Source organism: Zalophus californianus, chromosome 1, assembly GCF_009762305.2.
Source record: "Zalophus californianus isolate mZalCal1 chromosome 1, mZalCal1.pri.v2, whole genome shotgun sequence".
NCBI classification, from domain to species: domain Eukaryota; kingdom Metazoa; phylum Chordata; class Mammalia; order Carnivora; family Otariidae; genus Zalophus; species Zalophus californianus.
Genome location: NC_045595.1, coordinates 158,635,654 through 158,649,799, shown reverse-complemented (window position 1 = coordinate 158,649,799; position 14,146 = coordinate 158,635,654). Strand labels below are relative to the sequence as shown.

At 34.1% G+C, this 14,146-nt stretch overlaps 1 protein-coding gene across 5 annotated transcripts in view; it reads left to right on the top strand.

Moving 5' to 3' along the window:
• Positions 1-14,146, top strand: part of LOC113918559 (OX-2 membrane glycoprotein-like) — a 39,820-nt gene that overhangs the window by 7,298 nt on the left and 18,376 nt on the right. For 4 of the 5 annotated variants that reach the window (XM_027587108.2, XM_027587111.2, XM_027587106.2 and 1 more), the window contains 2 exons: positions 11,662-12,000; positions 12,681-12,980. In XM_027587108.2, the coding sequence (XP_027442909.1) occupies positions 11,662-12,000; positions 12,681-12,980 (639 nt within the window). Of the gene's footprint in view, positions 1-1,938; positions 2,082-11,661; positions 12,001-12,680; positions 12,981-14,146 lie in introns of those variants that run through there. The other variant, XM_027587110.1, reaches the window with a different exon arrangement.

Below are 14,146 nucleotides of genomic sequence, written 5' to 3'. Positions count from 1 at the left end.
CAAACAGAATATAGAAAAATAAAATGGCAAACTTAAGCCTTAAAAATATAAAAATTATATTAAATGTAAATGATCTGTAGACACCAATTAAAGGATTGAGATTGGTAGAATAGATAAAAACAAACAAAAACATGACAAAGCTATACACTGCCTACAAGAGACTCACTTCGATTATAGAAATATAAGAAATATAGGTAAGTTGGAATAAAATTATGGAAAAAGATATAGCATGCAAAGTAGTTAAGAGGAAGCAGGGTCAGCTATATTAACTATGTTTCAGAACAACAACAACAACAAAAAACCCCAAACTTACCAGAGATAGAAAGGGAAAGCACATAAAGGTAAAATGGTCAATATACTAAGAAGATATAACTGTCCTAAATAAGTATTCACCAAACAACAGTGCTACAAAATATTTGAAGCAAAAATGATAGAACTGAAAGGAGAAATAGACAAATCCACAATTATAGTGGGATATAATCCACAATTATAGCCTCTCTCTAAAAAATTGATAGAACAACTAGACAGAAAATCAGCAAGTACATAGAAGAATCCAACAACACTCTCAACCAATCGGATCTAAAGAATATTTATAGAACATGCCACCTTACAACAGCAAAATACATGTTTGTTTGTTTGTTTTCCAAGCACTTATGGAATATATACCAAGATCAACCATATCCTGGATCATAAACAAACCTTAGCATAGAGAGTATATTCCCTGATCACATGGAATCAAACAAAAAGCAATAATAGAAAAATAACAGAAAAACCCCCAAACACAGAAAACATTGAAAAAAACCCTTCATTATCCAGGTGTCAAAAAGGAAGTCCTGGGGGGCCTGGGGTGGCTCAGTTGGCTAAGCATCAAGCTCTTGATTTTGGCTCAGGTCATGATCTCAGGGTCCTGGGATGCAGCCTCATGTCTTGTTCCACGCTCAGTGGGGAGTCTGCTTGAGGATTTCTCTCCCTCTCCCTCTGCACCCCCCTCAAATAAATAAATAATTTTTTGAAGGAAGTCTCAGGGAAATTAAAAATAAATTGAACTGAATGAAACCAGAAATAACAGAAGTGCAGGAAGGAAAAATTCCTTACTTTCAAATGTTCGTTGTTAAAGTGTGCTATGAACTGGTAGTGAATGAGCACTACTTTTCCACAATCCCAGCAAGAGGAAGCCATTCTGGGGAAACTTGTATGAGCTTGTGTACATAAAATGCCAATAGGCAAGTAAGTGACTATTGGAATTTAAATGAGAAAAACACAAACAAATGCACTAGGTAAAGAGTGCTTTCCTTCTATTTAAAGTACTATGCAGGGGAGGAGATGAAAGTAATCTGTGCCTGCTCTTTTTTAAATTTTAATACATAAATAGTATTTAATTTGAAACTAATGATTTTACAGAAAACTTATATTTTTAATTTCCTATTTCATTTTGAGGAGATGAACATGGGGATTTCGATGCCAAAAGGAATGATTTTTAGAAACAGAGCATGCCTCTGTGGAGAGCAATCTTTTCACTTGACCTCACTCATTGTGGGTAAATTAGTTTGAATTTTATTATGTACATAAATAACAGGACACGAAAGACTGGGAAAAGTTAATAACTCTCTCAAAAGAAGAGCTAATTAAATTTTCTTGCAAGTTAGCTGGTAAGTTTTCAGAGCCTGTGTTTGAATCTGTGACAGCTACAGAGCTGCCTGCACATATGTTGAAGAAATTACATGCATAGACCTGAGATTCCAACAGAATTACAGGGGAAGCAGACAAGGGAGTCCACAAATGCTGCAAGATTAGGAGAGTTTTTCGTTTTTTGTTTTTTGTTTTAGGATTAAGAAAGTTTTAATGGACTGAGCCAGTGGTTAATTAGTAACAGAGTTTGGTGAAAATTTAAAAGATAATGCCATTTCATTTGATCTCAGCCAAAAGGTTGAGAAGCGATAAAGATAATGCCATTTCAGAACTAAGTCCAGTTAGAGAATAAAATACTCCATGTGTTAGTGAAGATTTTATAAATTTCATGGGTTTTCCACTCCATTTCATTCTCCAGCTCCTCATGCTTCCCATCTGGGTTCAAGGATCAGGTAACTCTTCACTTTTTCTTGCAGATACTTTGTGGTTGGAAATTAATGGCAAATAAATACTAGGGTGGTCTTTTCACTTTTGTAAAATTACAGGAGCAGAGCATTATGTTTGAGTCTGCATGTTAATCATGTAGTTATCCAAGTTGTTGGCAACTGGAAACAGTTTAAGTTGAGCATATCTGAAACAATGACTTAGTAAACAGAGAATGAAAGATAATAATCAATGCTTTCTGGAGTGAGCCAAAGTAGCTCACATTAGAGAGGCCACAGACCTGCTGGAAGCAAATGGGCTCTTTGCAAGTTAGCTAGCTAGCTAGTTACTTAGTGACTTCATTAATTTTGCAGTATTTCTTGCAGCCCATTTGTGTTTTAAGTTTGAATTTGACTTGTTTTGGTCACTAAGAGGTTTTTCATTTTTATGTTGTTAAATCTGGTCATTGTTTCCTTTGTGGCTTTGCTTACCATTACAAACCAAGGTACTCCTGCGACATTACAGATTTAATAAATATTCAAGTCCTGATATTTTCTAGTCATTTAAAATTATTTGATTAAAGATATGTAATTCAATTCCATCTAAAATCTGTTGGGTTCATGGTAAGGGCAGTCACTAATGTTTTGTAGGAATTTAGTTGAGAAAATAAATCATGATTACTTCTAGCGAAGGAGTTTTTCCTGGGAGAAGTATCGTTTGAATTCAATTAGATAATTCAATCAAAAGTTGAGCGGGAATGACACATGCTGAGACAAAAGAAGCATGACAGAAAGAGGAAATCAGTATGTGTGAGTGTTACTTCTCCTTAACTTACTTTAGCATCTAAAATACAAAATGGAGAAGGCCGGTTCTGACATCAGGTAACTCAGAATCTAGTGGGGGAGATGAGCATGTGGACAAATAATGATAAAGAGATGTGGCAAGCAAAATATAGAAATTGTTACAGAAATAGTGATAGCTTATTTGTTACCATTTAGACTTTCATTAGGTATTACAGGTGTCCCCCACTTTCTGAAGGTTCATATTACATCACTTCACTTTTATTAATGACCTACATTAGTACCTGTTTTTGCTAACCAAAAAAAATTTGAAGAGGACTTTTGCTTTTACAAAAAAGCAAAAGCCTGACACTCCCCCCTGACCCATGGCCTCAACTCAGACCCTGGGAAGCTCATCACAGTGCCAGTAGATCAGGCCTGTCCTGCTGCTAAGCCCTAACCCTAACCCTAGGTTGGCTTCTGAGGGGTCAGTCCCCAGAACCTTTCTCCAAAGTCCCCAGGATTCGGGACACCTGAGCAATATCAAGGGACTCAGGCTGCCACCCAAAAGGAAACCGTGCCATTTGGAAATGCGGTTCTGTACTAATGTAGGTCCTTTGTAAAAGCAAAATGGTGTAACTGCAACTTTCAGAAAATAGGGAATATTCTTCAGTTGAAGCCATTTGGATTTATGAAAGGTTTCACAGGAACACTCTCTTTTCAGATAGCAAGGGAAACCTGTAGTGGGTCTTTCTTTGGGGGCAGGGCTATACCACCCATGATCACTGAAATGTCTTGTCGAATATTCTTTTTTTTTTTTTTAATATGGTTTCTTTTTTTTTTAAAGATTTTATTTATTTATTTATTTATTTATTTATTTATTTATTTATTTGAGAGAGAGAATGAGAGAGAGAGAGAGAGAGCATGAGAGGGGGGAAGGTCAGAGGGAGAAGCATACTCCCTGCTGAGCCGGGAGCCCGATGTGGGACTCGATCCCGGGACTCCGGGATCATGACCTGAGCCGAAGGCAGTCGCTGAACCAACTGAGCCACCCAGGCGCCCTTGTCGAATATTCTTATTCGACACTCACAATACCCTGTAAGTCAGGTATCATTAAGGCCATTTTTCATATGAAAAACCTGAGGCTTAGAAAAGTAAATGATTGCTTTAAAACCATACTTTTTTTTTTCAGCTTTTAATCACCATATATTACATCATTAGTTTTTGATGCAGTGTTCCATGATTCATTGTTTGTTCATAACACCCAGTGCTCCATGCAGAACGTGCCCTCCTCAATACCCATCACCAGGCTAAACCATCCCCCTACCCCCCTCCCCTCTAGAACCCTCAGTTTGTTTTTCAGAGTCCATCATCTCTCATGGTTCGTCTCCCCCTCTGACATACTCCCCTTTTCTTCCTCTCCTGTTATCTTCTTCTTTTTCTTTTTTCTTAAAATATGTTGCGTTATTTGTTTCAGAAGTACAGATCTGTGATTCAACAGTCTTGCACAATTCACAGCGCTCACCGTAGCACATACCCTCCCCAATGTCTATCACCCAGCCACCCCATCCCTCCCACCCCCAACCATTCCAGTAACACTCAGTTTTAAAACCATACTTCTTGAAATTAGCAGAGAGAAGACATCATCACAGATCTTTTGTTCACAAATGAAATACTATTTGTACAACAAACATGCTATATGTATTTAAATATTCTCCAATGCTGTGTGCATAAATCGATGAATTTTTGAAAAATATTTGAAAAAATTTTGTTTATAATTTGAATATAAAAACCAAGAGAAGTGGATGAAAAACAGAACATAATATGAGTTAAGTAGAGTAAGGAAGATGAGGTTTTTTTTTTTTTAACCTTTGCATTTAAGTAAGATAGACATACAGGAAAGTGTACAAACATTTAAGTATGCAGTCTGATTAATTTTCATGATTACGCCAACATATCTAGTATAGATCAAGAACAAAATATTAACATCATCCCAAATCCTTATTCATGCCCCCTTCCTTTCATTTCCTAAGAATGCCACTATCCAAATTTCTTACACCAGAGATTCATTTTATCTGTTGTAAATGTAATCATTTAGCGCTTATTCACTTGTATCTAGTTTCTTTGGCTCAACAACATATTGGTGAGTTTTATCCATATTGTTGAGAGTAGATGTAGTTTATTAAATCTCATTGCTGTATAATATTCCATTGTGTAAATGCCATAACTTACTTATCAATTCTGTTGATTTGCATTTAGGTAATTTTTTGGTTTTGACTATTACAAATAGTGCCTCTATGAACATTTTTGTACAGATGTTTTGAAGAACATATATATGCATTTCTATTAGATATATATCTAGAAGTAGATTTTTTCTGATCATAGAGTAAGCCTATGTTCAGCTTTTTTTTATTGAAGTATAGTTGATACACAATGCTACATTAATTTCAAGTATAGAACATAGTGATTCAATAATTCTATGTGTTATACTATGCTCATCACAAGTGTAGCTACCATCTGTCACCATAAATGCTATTATAGTACCATCAACTATAAGGCCAAAGGGCTTTTCAGTTTACACTCTCATCAAAGTGTGTATGAATTGTGTTTTCTACATATCTTCACTAAATTTGGTATTGTTTATCTTTCATGTTAGTCATTCTGGTGCATGTGTAGTCTGGGTTTTAATTCACATTTCTTTGATGACTAAAGAAGTTGAGCATCTTAAATATGTTTATTGGTCATTTAGACATTCTTTTTTATGATGTGCAATTCATATATCTTGCTCAATTTTCTACAGAGTTGTCTGTCTTTGTCTTATTGATTTGTAGAGTACAAGTCCTTAGTCATATATACGCATAACAAACATCTCTTACTCTATGGTTTCTCTTTTTACTTCTGAATATGTATCATTTGATAGACTGCAGTTATTAAATACTAAAATAGACCTGTCTATCACTTCTGATTTTTTTAATCATGTCATATTCCTAAAAAAAGGAATAAAGCATCAAATAACTGTTGATGTATGCCTACTTAAGAAATCGTTGGCTATTCCAGCCAAGTAGATGTTCTATAATACTTTATTTTTGAAGTTATGTTCTATCTTTCAAATTTACTTTTTTAAAGCATTTGAAATGGATTTTTGTCTCCAGTCTTAGATGGGAGTCAATATATAATTTTTTCCACATTGATATCTAATTTACACAGCATCATTTATTGGAAAGATAATCTTTTGCCCACACCTATGCACTGTCGATTCCATTTGTCATATATATCAGATGACCATATATGTGTGGGACCATCTCTGACTCTGTTTCATTGTATTTCATCTATTTCCTTACATTTGAATAAATATCACATTGTATTACTTTAGCTTTATATCTGGATAGTAAGTCTTCACTTTATTGCCTTGGCTTTTTTTAGAATCAGCTTGTCAAATCCAGAATTAAAAAAAACTGCTTGAAATTTTATCAGAGCTGTATGGAATCTAAAAATTAGCTTGAAAAGAATTGACATCTTTATGGGTTTTTCTCTTAACTATGGTGTGATATATCTTTCCACTTATTTAAGTCTTCTTTTTTTTCAGATTTGTTTTTTAGATTTCAGTAAATAAGTCTTATATATCATTCAATGGATTTATTCCTATGTATTTCTTTCTTTTTACCTGGGGAGGCTATTGTAAATGGTGTTTTCAATTTTTTTTTCCATTTGCTTATTGAAGATATATAGAAATATAATTGATTTCTTAAAAAGATTTTATTTTTTTAAAACAGTTTTAGGCTTACAGAAAAACTGAGAAAATAGTACAGTGTTCCCATATTATTAACATCTTGCACAGTTTTCCCTATTATTAACATCTTACATTAGTATGGTATGTTTGTTATAATTAATAAATTAAATTTGATATATTTTTCATAACTAAAGTCCACAGTTTATTCATATTTCTTGATTTTTAACCTTTTTTTGTTTAAGAATCCCACCCCAGACACCACATTACATTTATTTGTCATGCCTCCTTAGGATCCTCTTAGCTATGACAGTTATCTCAGAATTTCCTTGTTTTTGATGACCTTGACTGTTTTCAGGGTATTTCGAGTATTTTGTAGAATTACCCTCTATCAGAATTTGTCTGATCTTTTTCTCATGACTAGACTCCCCCTTATGGATTTGGGGGAGGAAGATCACAGAGGTAAAATGCCATTTTAATTACATCATATCAAGTGTACATAACTATCAACTCTTATGTCTACATAAGATACATTTATAATACAGTTAGATTTTTCAGGTTTCAGTCTGCACTCCTTGGCATCCCCAGTCTCCTAAATAATTTTTATAATTGTATACATTAAGGTTCACTTTATGTGCTGTAAGTCTCTATATGTTTTGACAAATGCATAATGTCCTTTATCAGCCATTATAGTATCATACAGAATAGTTTCATTGCCCTAAAAATCCCCGGTATCTCACCTATTCAACTCTTCTCCCTACTCCAAACCCCTGGTCACCACTGATCTTTTTACTGTCTCTAAAGTTTTATCTTTTCCAAAATGGCATGCTCTTGGAATCACACAGTGTATAGGCTTCTTAGTTTGTTTTCTTTCACTTAGCAATATGCTTTTAAGGTTTATCCATGGTGTGTGTATGTGTGTGTGTGTGTGTGTGTGTGTGTGTGTGTGTGTGTAGTTTGATAGTTCATTTCTTTTCATGGCTTTATAATATTCTGTTGTATAGCTGTGCCATAGTTTACTCATTCACCTATTTACGTCATCTTGGTTGCTTTACATTTTTGGTGATTATGAATAGGCTGCTATAAACACTTACAAGTAGGTTTTTATGTGGATATAAGTTTTCAAATCAGTTGGGTAAATACCTAAGAGTACAATTGCTGGATCCCATGGTAAGAGTACATTTAGTTTTGTAAGAAGCTGCCAAACTGTCTTGCAAAGTAGCTGTACCATATTGAATTGCAATTGGTACTGAATGAGAGTTCCTGCTGCTCCACATCCTCACCAACATTTAGTATTGTTTCTTTCCTTCCCATTTTAATAAGTGTGTAGTGGAATCTCATTATTGTTTGAATTTGCAATTTTCTGACCACAAGAGATTTCACGCATCTTTTCATGTGCTTATTTGCCATTTATATATCTTATTTGGTGAGGTGTCCATTCAGATTTTTTGCCTATTTTTTAATTAAGTTGTTTGTTTTCTTATTTTTTTTTGTATATTTTGTATACAAGTCTATTATGGCCTGAATGTTTATGTCCCCTCAAAATTCATATGCTGAAATTTTAACCCCCTAAGGTTACGGTATAAGTAGGTGGGGCCTTTGGAAACTGAGTAGGTCAGGAGAGTAGAACCTTCATGAATGGGATCAGATTATTAAAAAAAATCGACAGAATTTCATAGTTCCTAACACCATGTGAGGACACAACAAGAATTCTATGATCCAGAAAAGAGCCTTACCCAACCATGCTGGCACCCCAATCTTGGACTTCCAGTCTCCAGAACTGTGAGAAACAAATTTCTGTTGTTTATAAACTACCCAGTCTATGTTATAGTAGCCTGAATGGACTATGACAAAGTCATTTATCAGATATGTGTTTTACAAATACCTCCTTGCAGTCTGTGGCTTGTCTTTATATTCTCCTTACATTGTCTTTCACAAAGCAAAAGTCTTTAATTATAATAAAGTCCAACTTATCACATTTTTTTCATTCATGGATCGTACTTCTGGTATTATATCTAATAATGCATTACCAAACCCAAGGTCACTTAGATTTTGTCTTATGTTTTCTTCTAAGTTTTGAGCTTCTACATTTTTCACTTAGGTCTATAATCCATATTGAGTTAATTTTTGTTGGGGGTCTGTATTCATTTTTTTTAGCATATGGATATTGTAGTGGGTTGAATAGTATGCCTTCCCGCCTCACCCCCCCCCCCCACACACACCTTCTTGTCTATCTGAAATCTCAGAATGTGATCTTATTTAGAAATTGGGTCTTTCCACATAAAATTAAGGTAAGGATCTCAGGATGAAATCACCCTGGGCTAGGTTAAAGAGTCCAAAACACCTTGATTTAGGACTTCTGACCTCTAGATCTGTGAGAAAATAAATTCTATTGTTTCAAGCCATGAAGTCTGTGGTAATTTGTTATAGCAGCCCTAGGAAAATAATTAGACACTCAATTTTCCCAGTAGCATCATTTGTCAAAAAGACTATCCTTTCTCCATTGAATTTCTTTGCACCATTGTCAAAGATCAGTTGACCATATGTATATGGGTCCATATCTGGACTCTATTCTGTTCCATTGATCTCTTTGTTCTTTTGGCAATTCCACACTGTATTGATTACTGTAGTTTTAGAGTAAATTTTGAAGTTAAGTAGTGTCAGTCCTTCAACTTTTTCCTTCTCCTTCCATGTTATGTTAATTATTCTGGGTCTTTTACTTCTCTATATGAACTTGAGCATCAGTTTGTCAATATCCATAAATAACTTGCTAAGATTTTAATTGGGATTGCATTGAATCTACAGATCAAGTTGGGAAGAAGTGATATCTTCTTTTTTTTAAGATTTTATTTATTTTTGACACAGAGAGAGACAGCAAGAAAGGGAACACAAGCAGGGGGAGTGGAGAGGGAGAAGTAGGCTTCCCGCTGAGCAGGGAGCTCGATGACGAGTTCTATCACAGGACCCTGGGATCATGACCTGAGCCGAAGGCAGATGCTTAATGACTGAGCCATCCAGGTGCCCGGGAAGAAGTGATATCTTGACAATATTGAGTCTTCCTATCCATGAACATGGAATATTTCTCATTTACTTAATTCTTCCTTGATTTGTTCATCAGAGTTTTATATTTCCCTCATATAGATCTTGTACACATTGTTAGATTTATACCTAAGTATTTCATTTGGGGGCTGCTTATTATGTAAATGGTATTGTGTTTTTAATTTCAAATTCCACTTGCTCATCATTGATATACAGGAAAGTGACTGACTTTTGTACAATCGCCTTGTAATACTACAACTTTGCTATAATTGCTTATTAGTTCAGAAATTTCTTTTGTTAATTCTTTCTGATTTTCTACATAGATGATCATATCTGTGAACAAAGACAGTTTTATGCCTTCCTTTCCAATCTGCATACATTTTATTTCCTTTTCTTGCCTTATTGCATTAGGTAGAGGTTTTAGTATGATATTGGAAAGGAGTGGTGAGAGGTGACATCCTTGCCTCATTCCTGATCTTCAGTGGGAAAGTTTCAAGTTTTGCTAGGTGTAAGTTTGTGTAGATATTCTTTATCAGGTAAAGGAAGTTCCCCTCTACTCCTAGTTTACTAAGATTTATTATGGATTGGTGATGGATTTTATCAAATGCTTTTTTCTGAATCTATTGCTATGATTATCAAATATGTTCTATTTTAGTCTGTTGATTAAATAAATTACATTAGTTGATTTTCAAATGTTGAACCAGCTTTGAATACCTGGGATGAATCTCACTTGACCATGGAGTATATTTTTTTAATACTTTTTTGGATTCAATTTGCTAATATTTTGTTTAGGATTTTTGCATTTATGTTCATAAGAGATATTGGTCTATAGTTTTATTTTCTTGTAATATCTTTAGCATTTTCTTTTTAATTCTTTTTAAAGTTTCCATATTTATGTTTACATTATCTATGCATTCTTGCATGTGTCTACTTTTCCATGAGAGTCTTTACTATATTAATCATAGCTGATTTTAATTCCATCTGATAATTTCAAAATCTGTAATATATTTGAGTCTGGCTTGGATGCTTGCTTTGTCTCTTCAGACTGTTTTTATTCTTGGCTTTTAGCATGCATTATAATTTTTTTGTTGAAATCTAGACATGATGTATCAGATAATAAGAACCAAGGTAAGTAGAGCTTTAGCATGGGTTTTAAGTTAATCTGGCAAGGAGTTGGGTTGTGTTTATTGTTTATTATAAGTCTTTGTATCAAGGGTTTCAAATTCATGTAGTTTTTTTGTTTTTGTCTCTTCTGCTGATTTTTAATTTTCCTAAGAATTCCTTGTTAATAAAAGTCCGAGACTTGCAACCATTTCAGCTGTAATACATTGTCATTATATTAGCTCTCTATTGATACGGTGATGAAGAGTTAGGAAGGGAAGTATTTTAAAATCTTCTGTTCAAATTTCACTCTTTTGGTGGGCCTATGACCCTTGGCTGTGACCTTCACAAGTTTCCCTACTTTTTCCTCCTCCTTTCCCACCTTAGGTGAGACAGGAAAGCTAAAGGGAACAAGGGTAGGGTCGTTGTCCTTCTACCTGTGTAACATAAGGATCTGGTAAAGTCTTTACCCTGGAGAGTAGGTTTTGTTTGTTTGTTTGTTTGTTTGTTTAATAGAAAATGGTTTGGGCTTGTTTCAATATGGCTACTTTCCCCTTCCTTTGTCAAAGATATGAGGTGATTTTTCTTGGTTCTTCACTATAAGAACCTGGAGGGGTTCATGCTGGTGAAATCTATGGACTAGAGCCCTGAGGATTTTGTCACCCTCAAGCTAATTCATACTCAACCTCCCGAACGTCATCAAAATTACCATTACTTGTGTTGGTTAATATATGTTTCAATTTTTGCACTCAGTAAATATTTATTGATTAGGTAGTATATGCCAGAGACACTTTTAGAAACTACTAATCAATGGTGAAGAAGATAGGAAGGTTCATTTTCTAGTGGGAAAGAGACACATATAAAAAGATAATTATAAAACAGAGAGGTAAGTGCTATGATAGGGGAAGTCCAAGGTAGTATGAAAGTACATTTCTCTTAATTCATACTGGGTTTTATTTTCAGATTCTCCATACAGAATAAAATACAAAAAAAATGAAACAGCCGTATTTGGAGAAAATGTGACCATCTTCTGCAATTTAACAACTCCAGCAGATGTTGTGCAAATTACCTGGCAAAAGATTCAAGGTTCTTTGCCACAAAATATTGGCACATATAGCAGTATATATGGAGAAAAGATTCTTCCACCATACAGAGATCGGCTGCACTGTGAGGTCATCGAACCCAATTCCTCATTCATAACTATCCGTGAAGTAACATTTGAAGATGAAGCCTGCTATAAATGTCTATTTAATGTGTTCCCACATGGCAGCCATGGCGGACAAATCTGCCTTAGCATTATAGGTATATAAATGTTTTTATGTAGAGTCAAAATTTGGGGGATGTGGTCTTTCAAGGTTAAGGTCCAGACAAAGAATGTTAGAGAAGGAAAGATTATAATAGAGGCCACCCATGCTTTTGTTATACAGCAGAAAAAAAAAAAAGGAAGCCAATGATAGTTACATGACTTTCCCATTTTCACACAGTGCAGGACCAGGCATAATATTTAGGTCTTCTGACCTCTCATCTAACTTTTACACTGCACTGATTTTAATCTGGCAGATAAAGTTCATGAATGGCATCAGAATTTTCATTGGGAAAGAGAGGAAAAGGAAAAGAGAGAGTGGAGAAAATGAAAGAAGACTTAAAGAATAAGAACAAAATGTTGAAGGAATAGTTATAGTTAGTATCATAGTGTCCCCTCATTATTTTGCTGAAAATTTAAAGTATTGGAGGTTTATATAAGATAATTTTAAGGTTGAATGAAAGTGGAGATAATGAAGCATTTCTCTTAAATTGGAGCATAGTAGGTGTAAGAGATGGAATTGTGAGATTTTGCAAAATATGAGGAGAAGTGTCTGAAAGGGACATGCTTCAACCTTTTGTCATCATATAAATATTTGGGGAAGTCTATCTTTAACACCTTAGAAATCAGGTATGACATATATTTTATATTTAATTTTGTGTCTCCTTTTTTGTCTCAGCTGTATCTGAATTAAAAACTGAACTCCAGTCCAATCTTGACTCTGAAGATTTTCTTAGATTTATTTACTCAGCTGTGGGAAAACCTGTTCCTCAAATATCCCTTTTCCCATCACGAGTCTTGATTAATCCACCAGAGGAATACTTTGCTCAGAACCCAAATGGCACTGTGACTATCACTAAAATGTACAACATCTCCTTGGAGACTGTGAAGTCCCTAGGTCTCCAATATCTGACTGTGCGTATGGATCATCCTCTAAGGAATGAAGAAAAGATTGTTCCGTTGTCAGTCAAGCAAGAATGTAAGTAGAAGTAATAATCAACAAGGGGAAATGTTCTAAAAATTCATATCAGAAGTGTATGTGTACTCATCTATTTTTAGAAATGTTAAGTCATTGTGATCCATATGTATGGTTAAAAGAATCAAGTAATGAAAACGTTCTCTAACCCAGTTCTGCCTCCAAAGGTAATTGTTCTTAAATGGCAAATTTTTAACTGATCTCTCTTAATTGCTTTCCACTGAATTTCTTCCACAGTCAGTGAAGACCAGGTTCACTTATATCTCCTTCAACTTTTCCTCCTCCCAATATAGTTCCTTTCTTCCCAATACAGTTCTTTTGCTGATTACCTCTGCAACCTTCAACAATGTGGTTAAACTTATTTTTGTGTCATCCACCATAGAAAGTCTCTCTTAGCTGCCCATTTTTCCTTGCTTAGCTTCCACCCAAGCTCTGTCAGTTGTACCCTCTGTTTCAAAGCCATAGTTAAACAAGGTATGATTTTCTTTAAAAATTTAAGTAATAATTTAAATATATTTATGTTTCTGTATTTATATAATATAATTTCCTATAAAATTTAAAAAATTGTTTTTATATTTCACTTAATCTTCTGACACTGGAACATTTTGTCTCTATATATTTAGTGTAAATACTGGCATATTTGGGTTTTCATCTACCATCTTACTATTTGTTTTCTATTATTTGGCCTGTTTTATGTCCCTTTCTCTCTCTTCCTGAATTCTTTTAGGTTATTTATTTCTGTTTCATTTACCCCCTCCATTAATTTGTTAACTATACCTTCCTGAATAGGAGACTACAACATACATCTCTTGACTTATTAAAGCCAATATAATTTATTATTTTTACTACTTTTCAGATAATGCAATGAGCTTATATAAATTATCACTCTTGGTGCTGTCATTTTGTGCATTTCATTTCATTTATTCATTCATTTATTTATTAATTAAAATTTTTGTTTGAATATAGTTGACACAGTGTTATATTAATTTCTGGTGTATGTTTTGTTCATTTTAATTCTTTATATATATATTTAATGCCAAAATATATTATTGTTGTTATTATTCATAGTAATATTCTTCTAGATCTATCCTTTCTATTGTTTTTTATTTCTTTGTCTATGTTCAAACTTTTATTTTTCTTCTGCCTAAAGAATTCTCTTTAGTTTTTTC